The following is a 19446-nucleotide window of genomic DNA, read 5'->3' as shown; positions in this document are numbered from 1 at the left end:
TAGCCTAAATCTTCATGTCGGAATAACAGATCACACTATGACTGGTGTACTACTAAGCAAGGCCTGTGCAAAAAACAATAATAAAAAGGTTAGTTCTTGTTTAACGCAAATAAATTTTGACGCTCTAAACGAACTATTGCGATTTGAGTCATGGGATGAATGTTACTCTGAAAAAGACGTATCCAAGGCATTTAATATTTTTCTGAACATTTTTAACAGACACATTAAGTCTGCTAGCTTTTCTTTTATCCCTCGCAGATCTGATTATAAGTTAAAACCATGGATTAGCAAAAAGTTGCTCAAAAAAATTCATCTAAAAAACAAGCTTGGAAAAAAGTGTAAAAACCACCCATCAAACGCAAATCTTCGCAGCAGGTATATGAAATTATGTAGAGAACTGAAAAAAGAAGTACACGTGGAGCGTGATAATTTCTATCGAAATAAGTTTAGGTCTTCCTATGGCAATCCAAAGAAGGAATGGAATATTATTAACGGTCTTCTGAATCGCAGTTGTAAAGCTAATAATACATCAATTGTTTTATGTGATGGTAGCGTGAGCTTTTCTGATCCTCCAATAGTGGCAAACCTTTTCAATGATCACTTTCTATCAATAGGACAATCACCTGTTTTCGAATCCTCCGCTCTGATACCTGAGTTCTCGAATTCGGGAAATAGTTTTTTTTTCGAGCCATTTACTGGCATTGAAGTTTTAAAAACAATTAATTCTCTGAATAACTCTAGATCATGTGGCTGTGATGGAATTTCGAATCAGACTCTTAAATATGTGGCACTAAATTTAGTTGATATCCTAACGCATTTGTTTAATATGAGTATTTTAGGTGGATCATTTCCTTTAGACTTAAAATGCGCTATTGCCATTCCTTTATTTAAAAAGGGTGACAAAACGGATATAAATAACTACAGGCCTATTTCATTACTGTCTTCAATTTCAAAAATTTTTGAAAAACTGGTTAAAGGTCGAATCCTATCATTTCTTGACAATAATAACTATTTCAGCTCAATGCAATTCGGGTTCAGATATGGGCGGTCAACAGAAGATGCCCTGCTGGACTTTTGTTATCACATATATAGGGAACTAGACAATAAAAAGAATTGTGCTGGACTGTTCGTTGATATCACTAAAGCATTTGACATGGTTGATCATCAAATTTTATTAGACAAATTGTATTTTGCGGGCTTCCGTGGTTTTATATATAATTGGTTTAAATCTTATTTGTCAGGAAGAATTCAAAAAGTAAAAGTTGGAAGTAGTATAAGTAACCCAGTTACAATTAGCTTAGGTGTACCTCAAGGATCTGTCTTAGGTCCTATTCTATTTTTGATTTACCTTAATTCAATATTCTCGCTGCCATTGTATGGAAAAGTAACAGCCTTCGCTGACGACCTTGCTATCGCCTATGGCTCATCGACCTATCTGGATTTAGTAGCAGGAATCAATAACGATGTGCATTTGCTAAGAGTGTGGTTTGCAGCACATAAGCTCTGTGTCAGCAAGAAAACGAAGTTGATGTATTTCAATTTGCATCCAAAATCCTCACCTGACATAGCCATTGTATTCCATGCTACTGACTGCAAACGTTTTGTACTAAATAATTTTCTGTTCTGTGCATCGTTTAAAGCTGAAGTAAATTGTTCCGATAAGTGCTTCACTATTGAAAAAGTAAGCGACTTCCAATATCTTGGTGTTATTGTTGACCAAAACTTGAGTTGGTCTACGCATATTTCTCGTTTGAAGTCCTACTTGCGATCTTCCGTTCGTTATTTTTACAATTTAAGAAAAGTTTGTTCAAACGAAACACTTAAAACTATTTACTACGCTTTAGTCCACTCCAAGCTCCAATATGGTATAACCTGTTGGGGTGGCGCTGCAGGTAATAAAATCCAGCAGCTTCTAACTATTCAAAAATGGGTCATAAGAAAAATATGTAATGTTGATCGTTTTCACCACTCTATGGAGTTGTTTAGGGATCTGAAAGTTCTTCCTGTTAAGCATATGTACTACTATAAAACGTTAAAGATATTTTTCATTCGCTGTGGGTATTTACATAGCCTGGTATCGGATAGTTATAACTTGAGGCAAAACTCATATGGACTTGTGTGTGTCCCGACCTCTCGAACAACCAGCTTCAACAACTTCTTTACTATCGTTTCTTGTAAAGCTTTTAATGCGTTGCCTGCATGTATACGTGTCACTAGAAATCTGAATGAGTTTTTGGGAAAGGTTAAATCTTTTCTACTAGAGAAATCACACGAAGACATCAAAATTTTGCTGAAACATAGCACTTAAAAAAGTATATGTACATATTGTATTAATATATTTTATTACTCATTATTTTTAATCAAACTTCACCCCACGCACTATTTTACATGTTTTTGAATTCAATTTTATTCGGAGATGGCATTCGATACTAAAAATACATATATTTTTACAGAATGCCTTACTTTTCTTTCTGTAATTATGGTTAATTTAATTTAAGTCGCTATTGTAACATATATGCTGTTTTGAAAGAAAATGAATAAAAAATGAAATGAAATGAAATGAAATGAATAATTCAAATGTGCCTTCTGATAATTCCAATAAGTCTGATGCTCAAATGGTTGTCAACAATGTGACAAATACTAGTGCAGTGTCGCGCTCTGCTGACACTGTATCGTATGCAGATGCTGCAGCTAGCGCAGTTAATGCAAATGTGCCATCTGTTGATGTTTCTGACAGACAACGAAAGAGTGCATCAAAAGAAATTACGCAAAAATCGCGTGTTGTTAGTGGTAGCAATGACAATGCTGAGTTGGATGTATTTGTGCGGTATAAATGGATTCATTTGTCCTCATTTAAGTCATCGGTCACTGAGGAGAGTATTGCTAAATACATCTCTGATCACTTTGGCATTGCTGCTTCTAATGTCGCTTGTTTTAAGTTAATAAAGAGAGATGTCGACATTAACACTTTAGTGAGAGTCGCTTTTAAAGTTCGAGTGATTGAAAGTGAATATAGCAAACTTTTCAATGCTTCTCTTTGGCCCAGTAATGTATACATTAAGCCCTTCCGTTTTTTTCGAAAAGATGTAGAAATTCCCGCGGAGTCATAGATTTGTCTAACACCTTTCATAATGGCCTCAACGTCTATTATCAGAATGTTAGGGGTCTAAATACTAAACTAGTTGATCTTTTTCTCCGTAGTCATGAACTCTGTTATGACGTTTTGGTTTTTACTGAGACATGGTTGAAACCAACTGTGTTTAACTCTGAGATATTAGCAGATTCTTATGAGATCTTTAGGAATGACCGACGAAACAGAGTTGGTGGAGGCGTGTTAATCGCCGTACACACCAGGTTCTCTGCTGAGGAAGTGTACTTCGATGATTCTTCTGATGTTGAAATCCTTTGCGTGCGAGTTAAACTTTTATCTACTTATAAATATTTTGTTGCGTCTTATATTCCGCCCCAGTCAGATATTTCTATATACTTAAAACATTCTTCCCTATTGAAATTTATATTTGCTATATCAAGGTCTGTTGATTCTATCTTAGTGGCTGGCGACTTTAATCTGCCCTTTGTGTCTTGGAATTTTATTGACGGAATGCTAGTTCCCACTGCTTGTAATGTTGTATTCTACGGGTTTTTAAATGACCTTGCAGACATTGGTCTTTATCAACTTAACAGAATTCATAATAAATTTGGCAAATATATTGATTTGATTTTTTCAGACGACACATCGAATTGTTCTGTTACTCGATGTGATCCAGTGGTATTGCCTGAGGATGTTTATCATCCAGCACTTTTAATTTACTTGGATAGGCTTAGCTTACCCGTGCGGTATACTACCGATCCGAATGCGTCTTCCCGCCGGTTTCTGTTTAGAAAGGCCAATTGGTCTTTGCTAATCGACGAAGTCTCTAAAATAAAGTGGCCTGAGTACGACGGAGATATTGAAGCGAGCTCCGTCCATTTCACCAACGTTTTACATGCGATATTCCTCAAATGTGTGCCTTTTTCCAAAACCTCCTCAGCATCGCCAGCTACTGCTTGGAGCTCTAGAGAACTTAATTATCTAAAAAACAAAAAAACACGCTTCTTCAAGCGTTTCAAATTATCTGGCTCTAATAGTGACTATGCTGCATACTCCATCTTGCGCCTTAAGTACAACAGGCTACAGATAAGATGCTATAAGAATTATCTGATGAAGATTAAGCATCGGATCTCTTCCAATCCAAAAACATTTTATTCCTTCGTCAACTCCAAAAGAAAAATTAAAGGGTTTCCTTCTGTAGTGAAGTATAACGATCGGATTTCCAGTATTGATTCCGAGATTGCAAATATGTTTGCTGACTTTTTTAAATCTAATTACTCGACTATCCCTGACTTCCCTCCGGTGGATTATCAATACATGTTACCTTCGCTTAACTCAGTAGGTATCCCATATATTCATACAGATGAGGTACTAAGGCATCTGGAAAGTCTGAAAATTTCCTACTCCAGTGGACCTGATGAAATACCATCTGTTGTGCTCAGAATTTGCGCTCAATTTCTTTGTCAACCCCTTACCTGCTTATTTAGTGCCTCTTTGAGGCACGGGATATTCCCTAAGAAGTGGAAGGAGTCGTTTATAATACCACTTTATAAAAGTGGGAGTAGATCTTGTGTCACAAACTATAGAGGAATAGCCAAACTTTGTGCTATTCCAAACCTATTTGAATCAGTTGTCACAAATCAACTGGCTTTTGCAGTATCTTCGGCAGTGGACCTGTCACAACATGGCTTTTGCAGGGGTAAGTCCATTGTGTCTAACTTGCTGGAGTTCACAACCCTCGTATCCAATAACTTAAGGACGAACTGCGAAGTTGATGTCATTTACACTGATTTCAGTAAGGCGTTTGACAAAGTTTCCCATTCCTTACTCCTACTAAAACTCGATCGATTGGGTTTTCCATCACGGCTTCTCTCTTGGGTTCTTCGTACTTGGTAGGTAGAAAGCAAACCGTTGTGTTTAACAATTGTTTGTCTGAATTCATCAATGTATCTTCTGGAGTTCCACACGGCAGTCACCTTGGTCCAGTGTTGTTTCTGCTCTTCATTAATGACCTCCCAATTGTTTTAAAGCGCTGCATACCGCTGATGTACGCTGACGATGTCGAACTGGTTATGCCCATTCGCTCACCTTAAGATAGGGCACTTCTTCAATTGGATCTGAATAATCTGGTTGAGTGGTGTGACGTGAACGTCATGTCACTAAATTTACCGAAGTGCAAGTTTATGTGTTTTACGAGGAAATCTTTTAAAACATATCAGTACATGATAGGCGATTATATCATTAAGCAAGTCACAAACTTTACTGATCTTGGCGTTATAATGGACCCTAAACTGGACTTCAAATTACATATCGAATCGTGTGTGAATAGGGCTAGAGGCACTTTGGCTTTCGTAAAAAGGTGGTCAAAGGAATTCAATGACCCCTATGTCACTAAAACTCTTTTTTTATCGTTAGTAAGACCTATATTGGAATATGCTTCCATTATCTGGAACCCGCGTTATCAGGTTCATAGCGACAAATTGGAATGGGTCCAGAAGCAATTTTTGCTCTTTGCTTTAAATCATTTGCCCTGGGATCCATCAAGGAACCTACCGCCCTATTGCAGCCGGTTAAAACTTTTACAGCTGCCTTCACTACATAGCCGTAGGGAGATGCTTGGCGTTTTATTTATGGTAAAACTATTAAGGGGGATGATAAACAGTCCATTTCTGCTTGGCGAGGTGATGTTTAATGTCCCTTTTAGGCCCTCTCGGTATTTCCAACCGCTATATTTAAATACATGTAGATCGAATTTTCAAATGCATGAACCTCTTCGTTGTCTGTGTCAAGATTTCAATAATCACTGCAATAGTATTGATACTTGCGACACACTTTACAGTATAAAAAAATATATACTCACTGCCTTGAACTCATAACTGTTTCAAAATTACATGTTAAACTAAATCGGTTACCTGCTCCAGTTACTTTGGGCGGGTGGCTTGGAATCACGTCCTTTCCAACTTCCCACACATCGCAGCCCTACTCATTGTGTGTTAAATATACATCAGCTGCTCGAAATCACGTCCATTCCGACAACACTAATAATCAATAGTTACTTTGGGCGGGTGGCTTGGAATCACGTCCTTTCCAACCTCCCACACATCACTGCCCTACTCATTGTGTGTTAATATACATCAGCTGCTGGAAATCACGTCCATTCCGACAGCACTAATAATCAATAGTTACTTTGGGCGGGTGGCTTGGAATCACGTCCTTTCCAACCTCCCACACATCGCAGCCTTTCTATTGTGTGTTAAATATACATCAGCTGCTCGAAATCACGTCCATTCCGACAGCACTGATAATCAATTCCGTTGCTCGGCATCACAGTCCATCCCGACAACTGATTCAATAATATATGTATATACATATTTTATAATATAATTTTGCTCACTATGTATGCTTGTTAATTTTACACTGTAATCCGCATTTATATTCATTCATTAATTCATATTTAGTCTGATTGATTGTAAAATTTGTAGACTAACAAATAAATAAATAAATAAATAAATAAAATAAATTACTCAGTCATTTCCAATCTGGCTTCAGATCAAAGCACAGCTGCTCTACAGCAATGGTTAATGTATTGGATGATATAAGATCTAGTTTTGATACTGGCGACCTAACACTTCTTTGTTTACTAGATTTCTCCAAAGCATTTGATTCTGTGAATCATAAGCTGCTATGTACGAAGCTGAAGTATTACTTCGGATTTGATGGTAGCTCAGTCAAGCTAATTGCCAGTTATCTTAAGGATAGAGCGCAGAAAGTTAAATCAGAAAATTCTTTCTCGCAGTCTAAACCTGTGTATGCTGGCGTACCGCAAGGGTCGGTCCTTGGTCCACTTCTGTTTAGTCTATTTGTGAATGATATTTTTGATGTGTGCCAGTATGTCAATATTCATGCATATGCCGATGATATGCAGTTACATTTGTCAAGTCGTATCGGTCTTGTTGAAGATTTTTCAAAATTAATAATGATCTGTCTGCAATCTCTCTTTGGGCTAGTGAAAATTCGTTGTGTTTGAATGCATCCAAGTCTTATGTCTTGCCTATATGTCATAGTGTTGTATATAATATTGACCTTCCTGCGTTGTATATTGGAACTAGTCCACTTAAATTTGTTGACAGAGTAAAAAGTCTAGGTTTTATTGTGAACTGTAAACTTACTTGTAGTGACCATGTCAACAGGGTAGTTACCAATGTTTATGCCATATTACGGAAGTTAAGAGTCTCGGCCCCATTCACACCCGTTGAAACCAGGCGAAAACTTGTGCTGCAGTTAATTATGCCACTTATAACGTACGCTGATACAGTATATGGTAAAATGGACTCAGTGTCATACAACAAAGTTGCTGAAGCGTTTAACAATGCTACGAGATACGTTTACGGGATTGGTAGATATGATCACATATCTGCCTGGCGAACGAAAATTCTTGGGGGCAGCCTTGAAAATTATCTAGCCGCCAGGAATTGTATCTTTATATACAAATTATTGTTGTGGAAGACACCAAATTACTTATTCGAAAGGCTGAGACCAGTGAGATCACTGAGACATCAGAGTCTGGTCGTACCATCGCATAATTACTTAACTTCATCTAGACTATTTTTCATTAGCGCGGTTAAATTATGGAATTCAATCCCAGATAATGTGAAGGCTGGGCTAAATAGATTCAACTACAAGGATGTAATACTCAAGTACTTCAAAGCTGTATGAAAACAATGCAAAAACATTGTAAGGGTGTTTAAGATACCTACTTCTCTTTTCTTTCCCCTTTTCCCACTTTGATCTTGACTATCTTTTCTTTCGTTAAGGTTAGATGTATTCTAAATTTGTTATTTAGATTTAAGTTAGAATATACATATTTACACTGTTTTATGTTTAATAACCTAGTTGAAGTACTTCTAAAAGACTATATATGGTCTTACTCTGTACTACGTTGGTAAATAAATAAATAAATATAAATATAAATATATAAATATTAATTATAGGGAGATCGTTCGAACTCTAGTGAAGAGAATAGTATTTAAAGTTTTCCGCATTTTCCACAAACTGTTACATCCGAATTGCTGTAATAAAAAAAAACAACATAATTTGTACTTTATTGTGGATGCCGCCTTTAGCATAGACAGCCGGCCCATTAAGGGACTCCAGAAGCAAATCAATTAAAAGCACCAAGTAAGAGAAAAAGCAAACTTCTCTGTGAGTAAACTTAATTGACTCCGCACTTTCTGCCTGAACCCTTATGAATCTCTGCGCCAAAATTGAAGGTTTCCGGTTTCCGGTTTACCTACACTGACTGCTTAGTATGAACATGACTCTGGTTTTACCCGACCAAGGGCTGTTGTTTCAGTCAGAATCTGTTTTGGTTTGGTTTTTTTTTTTTTTTTTGCCAAATTAATATCTACTCTTTAGTGGAATACAGCTGATAAAGCTGATAAACCCGCTTCTATGGGAGGATTTCTTTTCATCTCCAAACGAAGTATTTTCATTGTTGCATCCACTGTAGTTGAAAGTATAAATAGGCGTTTCATAAGTACATTTACCAATCTTAAACTCATTACTTACACAAGTCCCTAAACGCAATCTATCATATTACTGTGACAAAACATATTGACAACTTTAAATACGCCCAAGCTGTTAACTTGTTGACACGCTAAGTTACACTTTTCTCTAATACAATTGTTCAGAATTGCAGTTAGAGAAGAGCAGCGAAAACCGACACGGGACTCAGTTTAAAAAGGTCATTTGATTCATTACAAAATTCGGATGGTATGGGAAGAATATTATTTACCACACTGGAAACAAAACCTTAAATTACAGCTACTCAAAGCCAAAAACATTCTTTCAATTTCAGTTTGAGATGCATTTGAGAATTAACTTCATTTGAGAATTAACTTTTTCTCAAATATTAAACCTTACTTCTCAAATAACCGTTGATAGCGTTCTCAAAGCAAAAGTAACATTTGGGATTTTTACTACTTCTGAAATTGAGAAACTGCATTTTATTAAACCCATCACAAACACTACGGGAACGAAGTGGAATCTGAAAATAGGGGCTGAATATGAGAACGATGTTTTTCTTCATACAAAACAATACATTGTATTGTGGCGAATATTAGAATCACTATGATGCTAGTAAATAATCACAACAACAAAAAAAGCAAGCAGCCACAGTTATGCACATGTACATATTAAACCAAGCAGCCACACTTATATACAAGGCAACGAAGAATATGCCACACACATAATCAACCACTCGAAGAGAAGAGATTATTTCACATACACATATGTAGTCAGACATGGTTGTGAAAAGTCTAAACCGTAGGAGAAATATTCGAACGAGGCAACAGAGAGTATAAAAGCAGTTCAAGCTGAGGAATAATGAATCAGTTTGATTTAAACACGCTATTAGTGAAGTATAATTGTGATTGTGAAGTACTACACCCAAAGTGGTCTAAATAAAGACCATTTTGCAATACTGAATATTGGAGTTATTTATTCTACAGTTCATCGATTCGAATATTAGCAAAAGTACATTATTATTAGGAACTCCCCAGAATTCGTTACAGTATGTTCTGAAACAAAAGTTATATACTAACATGGTCGAGATCGGTATTACATATTCACTATCACGCTCAACTCAAATTTCACTTCACTCACTCTTTCGTCTCTGTTCTATGTCTCATTACAGTTGGCTACACAACAGCGGATGTTGTTTATCGTTGGAATCGCGAACGACCAGCTGTTGCTATTGCAGAAGATATGAAATTGTCGCAATTTGATTTGGTTGATTGTCCGGCGGGTAATTTAACCGATGTGATCTACAAAGCTGCTGCACCGCACGATGGCACACACACCAGCGCTGGTAGCAGTCGCAGCAGCAACAATAGAAATGTCAATCGAAATAATAATACTTACTTCAACAATAAGAATGCAGCTAGCGAATTTAATCAGGATCGTTACAATCAAAAATATGGCACTAAATCGATGAGCACATTCTCGGGACCGGGTGCTAAGAATCAACATGTACGCGGTACTGGATTGCAATTGGACAAAGGTGCCTTTGGAGGTGGGAGTGATGGTGGTAGTATGGGTGTTGGTGTAGGACGTGGTGGTGTGGGTATAATTATTAGTAGTGTCGATTCACCAGGTTCAGTGCGTTTCGAATCGAGTGGGGCGTGTAAGTAACAGTTTTTTTGTTAGTTGCTAAGGCGTTTTTTTTATTTTGTAGTGTGAAACGTTTTAATTATTAGAAAACTTTTTATCTTTTTTATTATTTTAGTTTCTATACGCAGTGGGGCTGCTAGGTTATATACTCAGTTGTACTATTCGTTATTAAAATGGCGCGAGCTAACACTGCTCTCCATTTTCGGTCGGTCAGACGATACCACTCAAACTATCTATCATTGCTCGTCGAAGAGCCGATTTCTAAAATCATGTTGTTCGTTCAATAATAGAGCAGAGTATCGGGAAGCGCCCCCAGCGGGTTAGGGGATCAGAATATACCCGCGGTATGTATGCCTGTCGTAAGAGGCGACTAAAATGCAAGATTCAAGGGGCTGTATAGCGCATCCCTTCAGGTTGCCAGCGCAATATATAGCTTCTCCAAACCCAATTGTAAACCTCACCTATCTGCGGTGAATCCTGTTTCACTAACAGACGAGGCTCTGGCGACCCCAAGCTCCTCATGGAAATTGGGGGTGGGGAGGGAGGGAATGGCCTGAAGGTTTAATGTGGCCACATAAATCGTTCCCGAGATGGTCGGGCTAGCACCTTAATGGTGTTGTGGTACCGGATCTGTATCCGGCAAAAGACCATGACATCGATAACACTCCCCAAAGACTTCGGGGAGCAACCTTGTCGCTACAACAACAACAACAACAACAACAGCATCGGGAAGCCGAAGCCCAATGCGGTCAGTCAGTCATGATTCTACGCCCAAAGGACACGTTAGAGTACTTCACATTGATCAATATATGATCGTTCGTTCCCCTACGCTACTCCAAGAGCCCGAACTCTTGTTGCAATGTCAGAGCAAATGCAAGGCGAAGTCACAGTGACCACAGCACAGGCAGCTTGTGAACTTTAATAATGATGTTATTATTGTAGCTCTTCCATACGATCTTACTTCAAACCCTTGCTTCGTAGGCAAGGGTCGTTTGAAGAACTGATTTATAAATCCAGCCTCTCCCTGGAATCGCTCTGGCCTATAATGTATATTTATACGGCATCCGAATTAGGCATGAAAGGAAATAAGACTTTTGAAAACCAGATCGTTCATCTCATTTGAAGCGCCCAATTTGCATAAGTTATCGTTGTTAAGGGAGTCAATTAATTCGGTATTGAAGAGGTCGTGTAGTGTCAACCCAATTGTCAACCTCACCTACCGTGGCGGGTCTGATTTATTTGGCAGGCGAGGCTCTGGCAACCCCATGTTCTGTACAGAAGGAGAAGTTTATATGCCCTAGAAGGTTCGATGTGCTCATATTGAAGACGGTAAGGCTAGTATTTTAAAAGTGCTATTTTCCGGAACGTGACCCGGTATACTAATCCCAAAACCTTCCGGCAGTCAGTCTTCTTATCGCTACATTAAGATGAAGAAGTCAGTTAATGTTGGAAAATTCATACCGTTAGGAAATCTATCCTGAGGCCCAACATGTGACCTACAATTTTTTCACTACAGTCACTATATGCTCTGTATTTAGTTTCCATTCACTTAAGTTCATCAGTCCATAGTCCATGATTACGTGTATTACAGTAGGTCTCCAAATAGATTCCGGTATTTTAACAGCACCTGCAGAGGTTTCCAGTTGAGTTGGCGAATTGTGACATATAAACATAGGGCTAAAGCAGTGGAGGCAATTTACCTCCCTGAGAAATCTAAGAAGACCTTCGATTGAAACAAACTCACTGAATCTGTCAGTAAAACTGAAGTGTCTCTGAGAGAGTTCGCCTGAGCTAAGAGCTCTATAGTGCGGGTTGAAGACTTTTGTAAAGGAGATGCAATCTGCGTATGAGTCGTTAGAAATTGTATAGACGCCGGCTTACAGAAAGGGCGTTGACAGTTGCACCTTTAAACTTTAATAATAACATTCACAACTGGGTATATAATTTTCAGCTCCAAGTGAGTATTCACTTTTGTTCATCCAGTTCTGTTTAAAATAATATCAATTCATTAGTTGTGCACAAATTTATTAATTTTATTAATTAAGTTATAATAATTTACAACAACAAATAGCTAAGCGCATTGAACCACTACAGTGATTAATTTGCACCAACAACGACACAAAAGTAAATAAAAATGATTAAACTTTCCCAATTGCACCCAATTTCCGCATAAAACTTTTTTTACCAAACAAGTTGATTAATTAAAATTTTCCTCTAATTTATCTCTTCTCAACCTCACAAAAGCCGAGTACTCAATGCTCATGGTAAATTTCCATCTCCAACGTCATATGGGCAATTTTCTCATACAAGTTTACGGTCCCTGCTGCCTCTTGGTCGTTCTATCATGGGTTTCATTTTGGCTTAATCGCGAAGCTACCGCTGACCGCGTTTCGCTCGGCATCACTACAGTCTTGACAATGACTTTCTTGGGTTTGGAGGCACGCACCGATTTGCCAAAGGTGCCTTATCTCACCGCTTTGGATTTCTTCGTTTTTCTCTCATTCGCTTTCATTTTCGCCACAATTTTGCAATTCGCCGTCGTGCACTATTTCACCAAATATGGTTCGGGTGAATGTTATTTTATTATCGAAGAAATGGATTCGGATACGGAATCGGAGGCCGATGCACGCACGTTGAAGAGCGACTTTAATGTGAGCACTGAATCCAAATTATATGAGGTCATACCACTTTCGATGTGTTCAATACCTATACATGGTACTGGTAAGGATTCGGCGAGTAGCAGTGGTATTGGTTTGAGTGGTAGCTCACGTACACGTCGTAGTTCGGGTTCGAAACGGCGCATGTTGGCTGGTGGTCTTAGAGGAGATCGTTCTGGTGGCGGCGGATACTACAATTTTAATTGTTTTGGCTGGTCATATTTTCGACGAAAGAAACGTGGACGTGTTGACTTTGATACGTCTGATGAGGATGACGAGGAGGCGCATTTGCGTGCAGGGGAAGGTAATTATTATTTATAATTTTATTTTCAATCTTAAATTTTTTTATAGTCACGAGATATATATCCTCTGAGTACATGAGCAGTTGTCTAGGCTGATAATGGGAAAAGATATTTCTGGGGAATCAACTAAATATTCCTTTTAGCTAAAGGGCGAATCAGTAGCCGATACTTCGAGGTGTGCCTGATATCAAAGTTGAACTAGAAACCACGCGTAATGTAAAGATATTTTGTCCAAACTATACTACGATTATTTCCACAACTTGAGGAATCGGCTGTCCTCATGACCTCGCGGCGTCTTTGATTTTAAGCACGCACATAATTCAGACAATTTTTGGGTGCAGTCTCCTTTTACATCTGATCTCAGTTGTATGAGTGGGCTCAGTTTAGGTAAGATTTGGGTAGCTAGGTCTGTTTTAATAATGGATATCTAGTTCTCGCCAGGGTAGGGCAGTAGAAAAAAAGTGTTCTAGGTAGTCTATGTTGTAACGAATTTTGGGAGTAACTACTTCGGCTGATGACCACATGTGTGTGTATGTGATATCTCTTCGTTGCCTTGTATGTATGTGTGTAAATGATGACTGATGTATTCATATACACAAGTGTGGCTGCTTCTTGTTTTTGTTGTTGCGTGATTATTTACTAACATTTCGACATTCGCCACAATATTATCCTCTCATACGTTTCCGTGTATCCTCATAAAAACACTGTACATCATTAGTCGAACCAGCAGACTGAGAGTGAGCGTTTGTGACCGTACGAAGAGCTTAGTTTTGTTCTTAATAATGCTGTTCCGATTTACCTGGTCATTTTACTAGGCTGTTTCTGTAAATGGACTTTTCTAGATCGCTCTTTCTAAGGTCACTTATAACCCCAGGGAAGGTGAGGTTTTCCAGCATTGCTTTGACAACTACGCATGGTGAAGGAGCATACGCTTTGTGAGCATCTGGCTTCATGGAAAACACTACTTAAGTCGACAAGCCCAGTTAAGAAATTGCTCTTCCGGGCTTATGCCGTATGAACCGAGGAGAAAATAGCAGTACAACATGGATGCCGTATCCTGGAAACTTTCCATTCGTTCTTTCCTGTGCAGAACCTTACCCATATTTCCAACAATCTTTAAAGGCCTGTTTCTAGCCCAAGTGACCATAGAAGCGCTTGTGTCGAACTACCGGAGTTTACATCAGGCTAACCATGATCAGCTAGCCTTTAGCTTTTCCTTATTCATCGTTTGTGAGCTGTGTGCTTGTCACTTTTGGTCACTTGACCGAAACACGCAGAACAGTACGGGTCTGGCTACTGAGGTAAACACTCAGTATACTGGTAGTCATAGTTCCCAGCCTATTACCTTACAAGCATAGGGAGCCTGTCGAAGTGGTGTTAATCACTGCGCTGGAGAGTTAGACATTAAGTTCGTTGAGGGAGTTCGCTTTTAAAAAGGTAGTCAGTATTACTTCGTGAACAACACCAACTCGCCTCGAAGATATGTACTTGGAATTGACAGTTCCTCACGAATCCTAGATAATTTATAGGTAGGTCGCTGTGTATTTGAAGATTTTTGGCTTATAATTACTAAAGCTCAGTCATTGACGTACATAGATGCGTACTTTGTGATAACAGCATCGCCAAGGCTGAAGGTAATGATCCTAATTTTTTGGAAGGAGCTTCAGAGAGTTACCAACCCAAGCAGACTCTGACGGCCTGTTCTTACTCTTTTAGTTTCAACGGCGGATTTTTTCGTAGTGTTTCCGGAGATGAATCATTATGTTCCTGGGAGGCGGGACCTTTTCAGTCAGGCATTTATTCTTTATTTCTTTATTTCAATTAGTCAATGGACTGAAATCCTTACAGACTATGATATAAACTAAAATTAAGAGATAGTTATGTGAAAAATAATACATGGTACTTAGAAAGCAGATTTTAACATATTTAACAGTTTCGGTTTTGGTGCAGAAAAGTCTAGAGTTACAACAGTACTGATAGAGTTAAACACACTGGGAGCACGAGCAATGGGAGCATTACTGGAATAGTGGGTTTTAAAATTGTCACAATAAAATGGATAAAAACTGCGAAGACACCTCCAAGGAATATTAAATCGAATCCTTTCCAATAAATATGGACAGCCAACGTACCCATTAATAATATCATACGTAAATGACAAGCAGAGTATTGATCTGCGATTTTCTAAAGACTTAAGGCTTAAAAGCATAAGTCGCGCAGAGTAGGCGTGTATATGATCAGAGAAGTTTAAAGGACGAAGGGCATATTTGAGAAAAATTTTTTGTATTCTTTCAATTCTGGTAATAGCAGTTTGACTACTTGGTCTCCAAATAAATACGCCATATTCCAGATTAGATCTAACAAAAGCGTGTAAAGTAGCTTAAACGTGTAGGGATCAGAGAATGTGGCAGCATTACGCCTCACAAAGCCAAGCATAGAATATGATTTAGAGGTTATGAAATGTATGTGCTTACTAAAAGAAAACTTATTGTCAAAGACAACACCAAGGTCCTTAATCTCATTAACACAATGAAGCTCACATTTAGAAATACTATAATTTGTAGTTAGAAGATTAATTGATTTCGAGTAGGTCATTTGAAAGCATTTGGACGGATTCAAAGACATACCGGAGTTCAGGCACCATTGGTGCAACTTATTAATATCATTCTGCAACATTAAGACATCATCTGGTCTTAATGGCAGAAAATAGCTTTAAGTCATTGGCGTATAGCAAACACTTCGCGAATGAAAAGCAACTACTTACGTCATTAATAAATAAGATAAATAAAAGTGGACCTAATATACTCCCTTGGGGAACCCCAGAAGTGGCTACAAACGGACTAGACGATTGGCCATCAATGGAAACAACACACTGTCTGTTACTTAAATAAGACTTTATCCATAAAAGAAACGAAGAGTGGAAACCAAGGCAACCTAATTTTTTAATTAAAACACTAAGATAGATTTGGTCAAAAGCTTTTGAAAAGTCAGTATAAATCCAATCAACCTGAAAACCTGCAGAAAAAGATTCAACACAATATTCACTAAATACAGCAAGATTAGAAACTGTTGATCTACCAGCGACAAAACCATGCTGGAATGGAGATATTAAAGACTTAATCGCAAAACTCAACTTGGCATTAACAGCATGCTCAAAAATTTTGGAAATGGTAGAAAGCTTTGAAATAGGTCTGTAATTACGCACATCATCTTTGTTACCACTTTTAAAGACGGGGGTAATGGAGGTGAGCTTCCACTCGTCAGTGAACGTACCGGACGATAGAGATTTATTAAAAATTATTCTTAAAGGAAGAACTAGAGTCGGGCAGTTTTTTAACAGGACTGAAGAAAACCCATCAATTTGATAGGATGCCCAGGTTTCTCTCTCCATTATGTGGAGTATTCCTGCCTCACTGTGTACATGATATTCTAGAAGATTTCCCCTCCCGTGGCAGTTCTAAGTTTGGTGTTTTGAAAAGCCTTCACTTCCTTCCCGTATGTTTCTTTAAAGTTCGTCTCGTCGAACGTAACGGAGACACGTAGCAAACAACCGGGCCAATTGCTTTAAACGTAGCTTTGAGTATTTCTTTGTCTTTGCCTCAGGTGCTGCCAGTGATAGACTTGAGAATTTTGTTACGGCTCTGAACTTTCATTACAATTGCGGCTACATGCTTGCGAAAATGTAGGTCCTGATCGGACGTCACACTCCGTAGTTTTGGGTGTAGGACAGTCGGTAGCGTAATGACATCGATGAAGTTGTCCAATGGTATTTGCCACGTCCACGTTGTAAATAAGGTTGCCGAGAATGTGGTTGGTAACAGTTCCAAGTTTCGCGAGGTGAAAAAGCTTGAAAGAATAGGAAGAATGTCGTTTCTTTTTTAGCAGAACCAATCAATGAATGGCCCAGAACCTGTTGCCAGTCTCGTGCAGTCATTGGAGTAGGACACAGTGGTAACTCCTTTTGGTGGGGAAGGGAGATGTGTGCTCGTATCTAATTTAAAAATTGAAAAAGTGGGCATACGACACCTGTTTGGCGAGTCGCAGGTTTGCAGCGATATAAGCAGGCAGAACGGTTGCGAGTGTCTTGGCCAATCGCGATAAGAGAGATAGTGGTCGATATGAATCACCTTCGTCAGCTGCTTTCCCAGTCTTTAGTGGCGGTACTACCCTAGCCATTTTCCATTTTTCAGGGGTGACGAAAGTGGACAGTAATAGGTTGACGGCCAGATCCTATCATCAGTCGATTATGTTCCTAAAGTACCCAGACATAGTAAAAGTCCTAACCTACGACAAATAAAAGGGCTCTGGAATCCTATTAAATTAGGCTCTTTACGGAAAATTTTTAAAACCAAACTCACATTTTTAACAATATCTGCTTCTTATCTCCTTCAGAACCCACACAACATCGCGGTGCAGGCAAAAGGCGAATGTCCTTCTATCGTCGTGAGGAATTGGAAGCGCGTCGTAAGGGCAAGCGTGTACCACAATACAATTCGGTTTCGAAGATTGATCGAGCATCACGTATTGTCTTTCCAATGCTCTTTCTGCTCATCAATGTGTTCTATTGGTATGGTTACTTGTCGCGCAGCTCACGAATATTAGCGAATACGCCAACGACCACTTGATGTTACCTTTTAGCAATTTAGATCAAGTCCGAGAAGAAATTGCATGACAGTGGCGAAGTAACGACGGCAATGAAGGCAAGGGTAATTTAAATTTTCGGAAATGCTTTTTAAAAAAATTTAGCTCTAAAAAGAAATTAATTTATTAATAAAAAATTAAAAAGAAAAAAGTATTAAATTAGAAAGCTGTAAAACAAATAAAGTAAATTTTGATAAAATTAAAGCAGCTTGCAAAGCTTTCAACTGCTGTCAATGCCGCCTAACACTGCAAAAAAATTTCTTCTTTGCTAAATTGCTAAAATAAGGAAAATAGTAAATGCGAATTTAAAAAGGACTTTACATTTATTAAAATATATATATATATATAAAATAAAAACACTATCTAAAGCCATAAAGAAACACTTTTGCGGAAAAAGCAAAATTTTAAAACAATTTTACGATAATACAAAAGAAGTTGTTAGTGAAATATTTTATGTGGTGAAGATATATTACACTAAGAAAAATCTGGTTTTGAACAGTTTTGAAGCCTCATGCATAGCCTCAAGTTTAAAGGCGTATTTTTCTTACTGTGCAATCTAAGGCTCGGTTTTTCAGTAGTTCGTTAAGCTAAGCTTAAACTAAGTTTGCTTAAACTATAGTCAAATTTGAACTGCAGTTAAACTACTGAGCAGTTTTTCAGTCACAGTTTAAGGCCGCCTTTGTGGTACGCTTTTTTGGGCAGCAACATTGGTTTTTTTTTATCTAGATAATTTGTAGATACCTCAGCGGCTGGATTTTGTTTACCCAACCAACATGGAAAAAATATTTCGAGCGAAATATATATCTAGTTGCGGAGGTGATATCCAACATCATTATTTAATTATTCTTAAACCAGATAGTTCTCAAGTTGATATCCAACTATGTTCAACAATCACTATACAACATTTGCTTGCGAGACGTGGAAAAGCTCAACTTCAATTCAGAAACGTCTACAAGTTTTTATTAATAAATGTCTGCGCCGAATCCTGAAAATTCGATGGCCGGAAAGAATTTCAAATGACGACTTATGGTCTAGAACAAATCAACCTAAGGCTACCACAGAAATAACCAAGCGTAAATGGTCGTGGATTGGTCACACTCTCAGAAGACCTCCAGTAAATATAGCCAGACAAGCATTGCGATGGAATCCACAAGGAAGCCGACGACCTGGTGCACCTGCGAAAACTTGGCGCAGAACTGTGGATAAAGAACTCGAAGACGCAGGATATACGTGGAATGACATCACAAGAACTGCACCTAACAGAATAAGATTTAAGTCGGTGGTCGAGGCCCTATGCTCCAATAGGAGTTGAGGAGGATGATGATGATGATGATGATACAACATTTGAGAAATTTAGAGTTCTCGAGTTGATCTCCAACGTTATTATTATTATCAAACTATTATCCAACCTTAGAGAGATTTTGAGAAATGTACAGTTCTCAAATGAATATTCAACCATTTTCTCCAGTTGCTATCCTACATACTGTTGTATTGGGATCTAACAATTGACTCCAGTTAAAGAACCACAAGTTGGGAACTATCATTTTCTCAACTTAAGTAATAGTATATTTTGCATTTCCTCTTTTGC

The 19446-nt window shown here is 38.2% G+C and overlaps 1 protein-coding gene across 6 annotated transcripts in view; it reads left to right on the top strand.

Moving 5' to 3' along the window:
• Grd (Glycine receptor) overlaps positions 1-18760 on the top strand; it is a 98229-nt gene extending 79469 nt beyond the window's left edge. For 4 of the 6 annotated variants that reach the window (XM_067787940.1, XM_067787941.1, XM_067787939.1 and 1 more), the window contains exons 6-8: positions 9786-10274; positions 12506-13222; positions 17610-18760. In XM_067787940.1, the coding sequence (XP_067644041.1) occupies positions 9786-10274; positions 12506-13222; positions 17610-17842 (1439 nt within the window). In that variant the 3' untranslated portion in view covers positions 17843-18760. The remainder of the gene's footprint in view (positions 1-9785; positions 10275-12505; positions 13223-17609) is intronic. The other 2 variants (XM_067787945.1, XM_067787943.1) reach the window with 2 other exon arrangements.
• Positions 18761-19446: the final 686 nt, after the last annotated feature.

The sequence above is a fragment of the Eurosta solidaginis genome, chromosome 5 (assembly GCF_040869045.1).
Source record: "Eurosta solidaginis isolate ZX-2024a chromosome 5, ASM4086904v1, whole genome shotgun sequence".
Classification (NCBI taxonomy): domain Eukaryota; kingdom Metazoa; phylum Arthropoda; class Insecta; order Diptera; family Tephritidae; genus Eurosta; species Eurosta solidaginis.
Note: the sequence above shows the minus strand (reverse complement) of the source record. Positions and strands in the feature narration are given on the sequence as shown.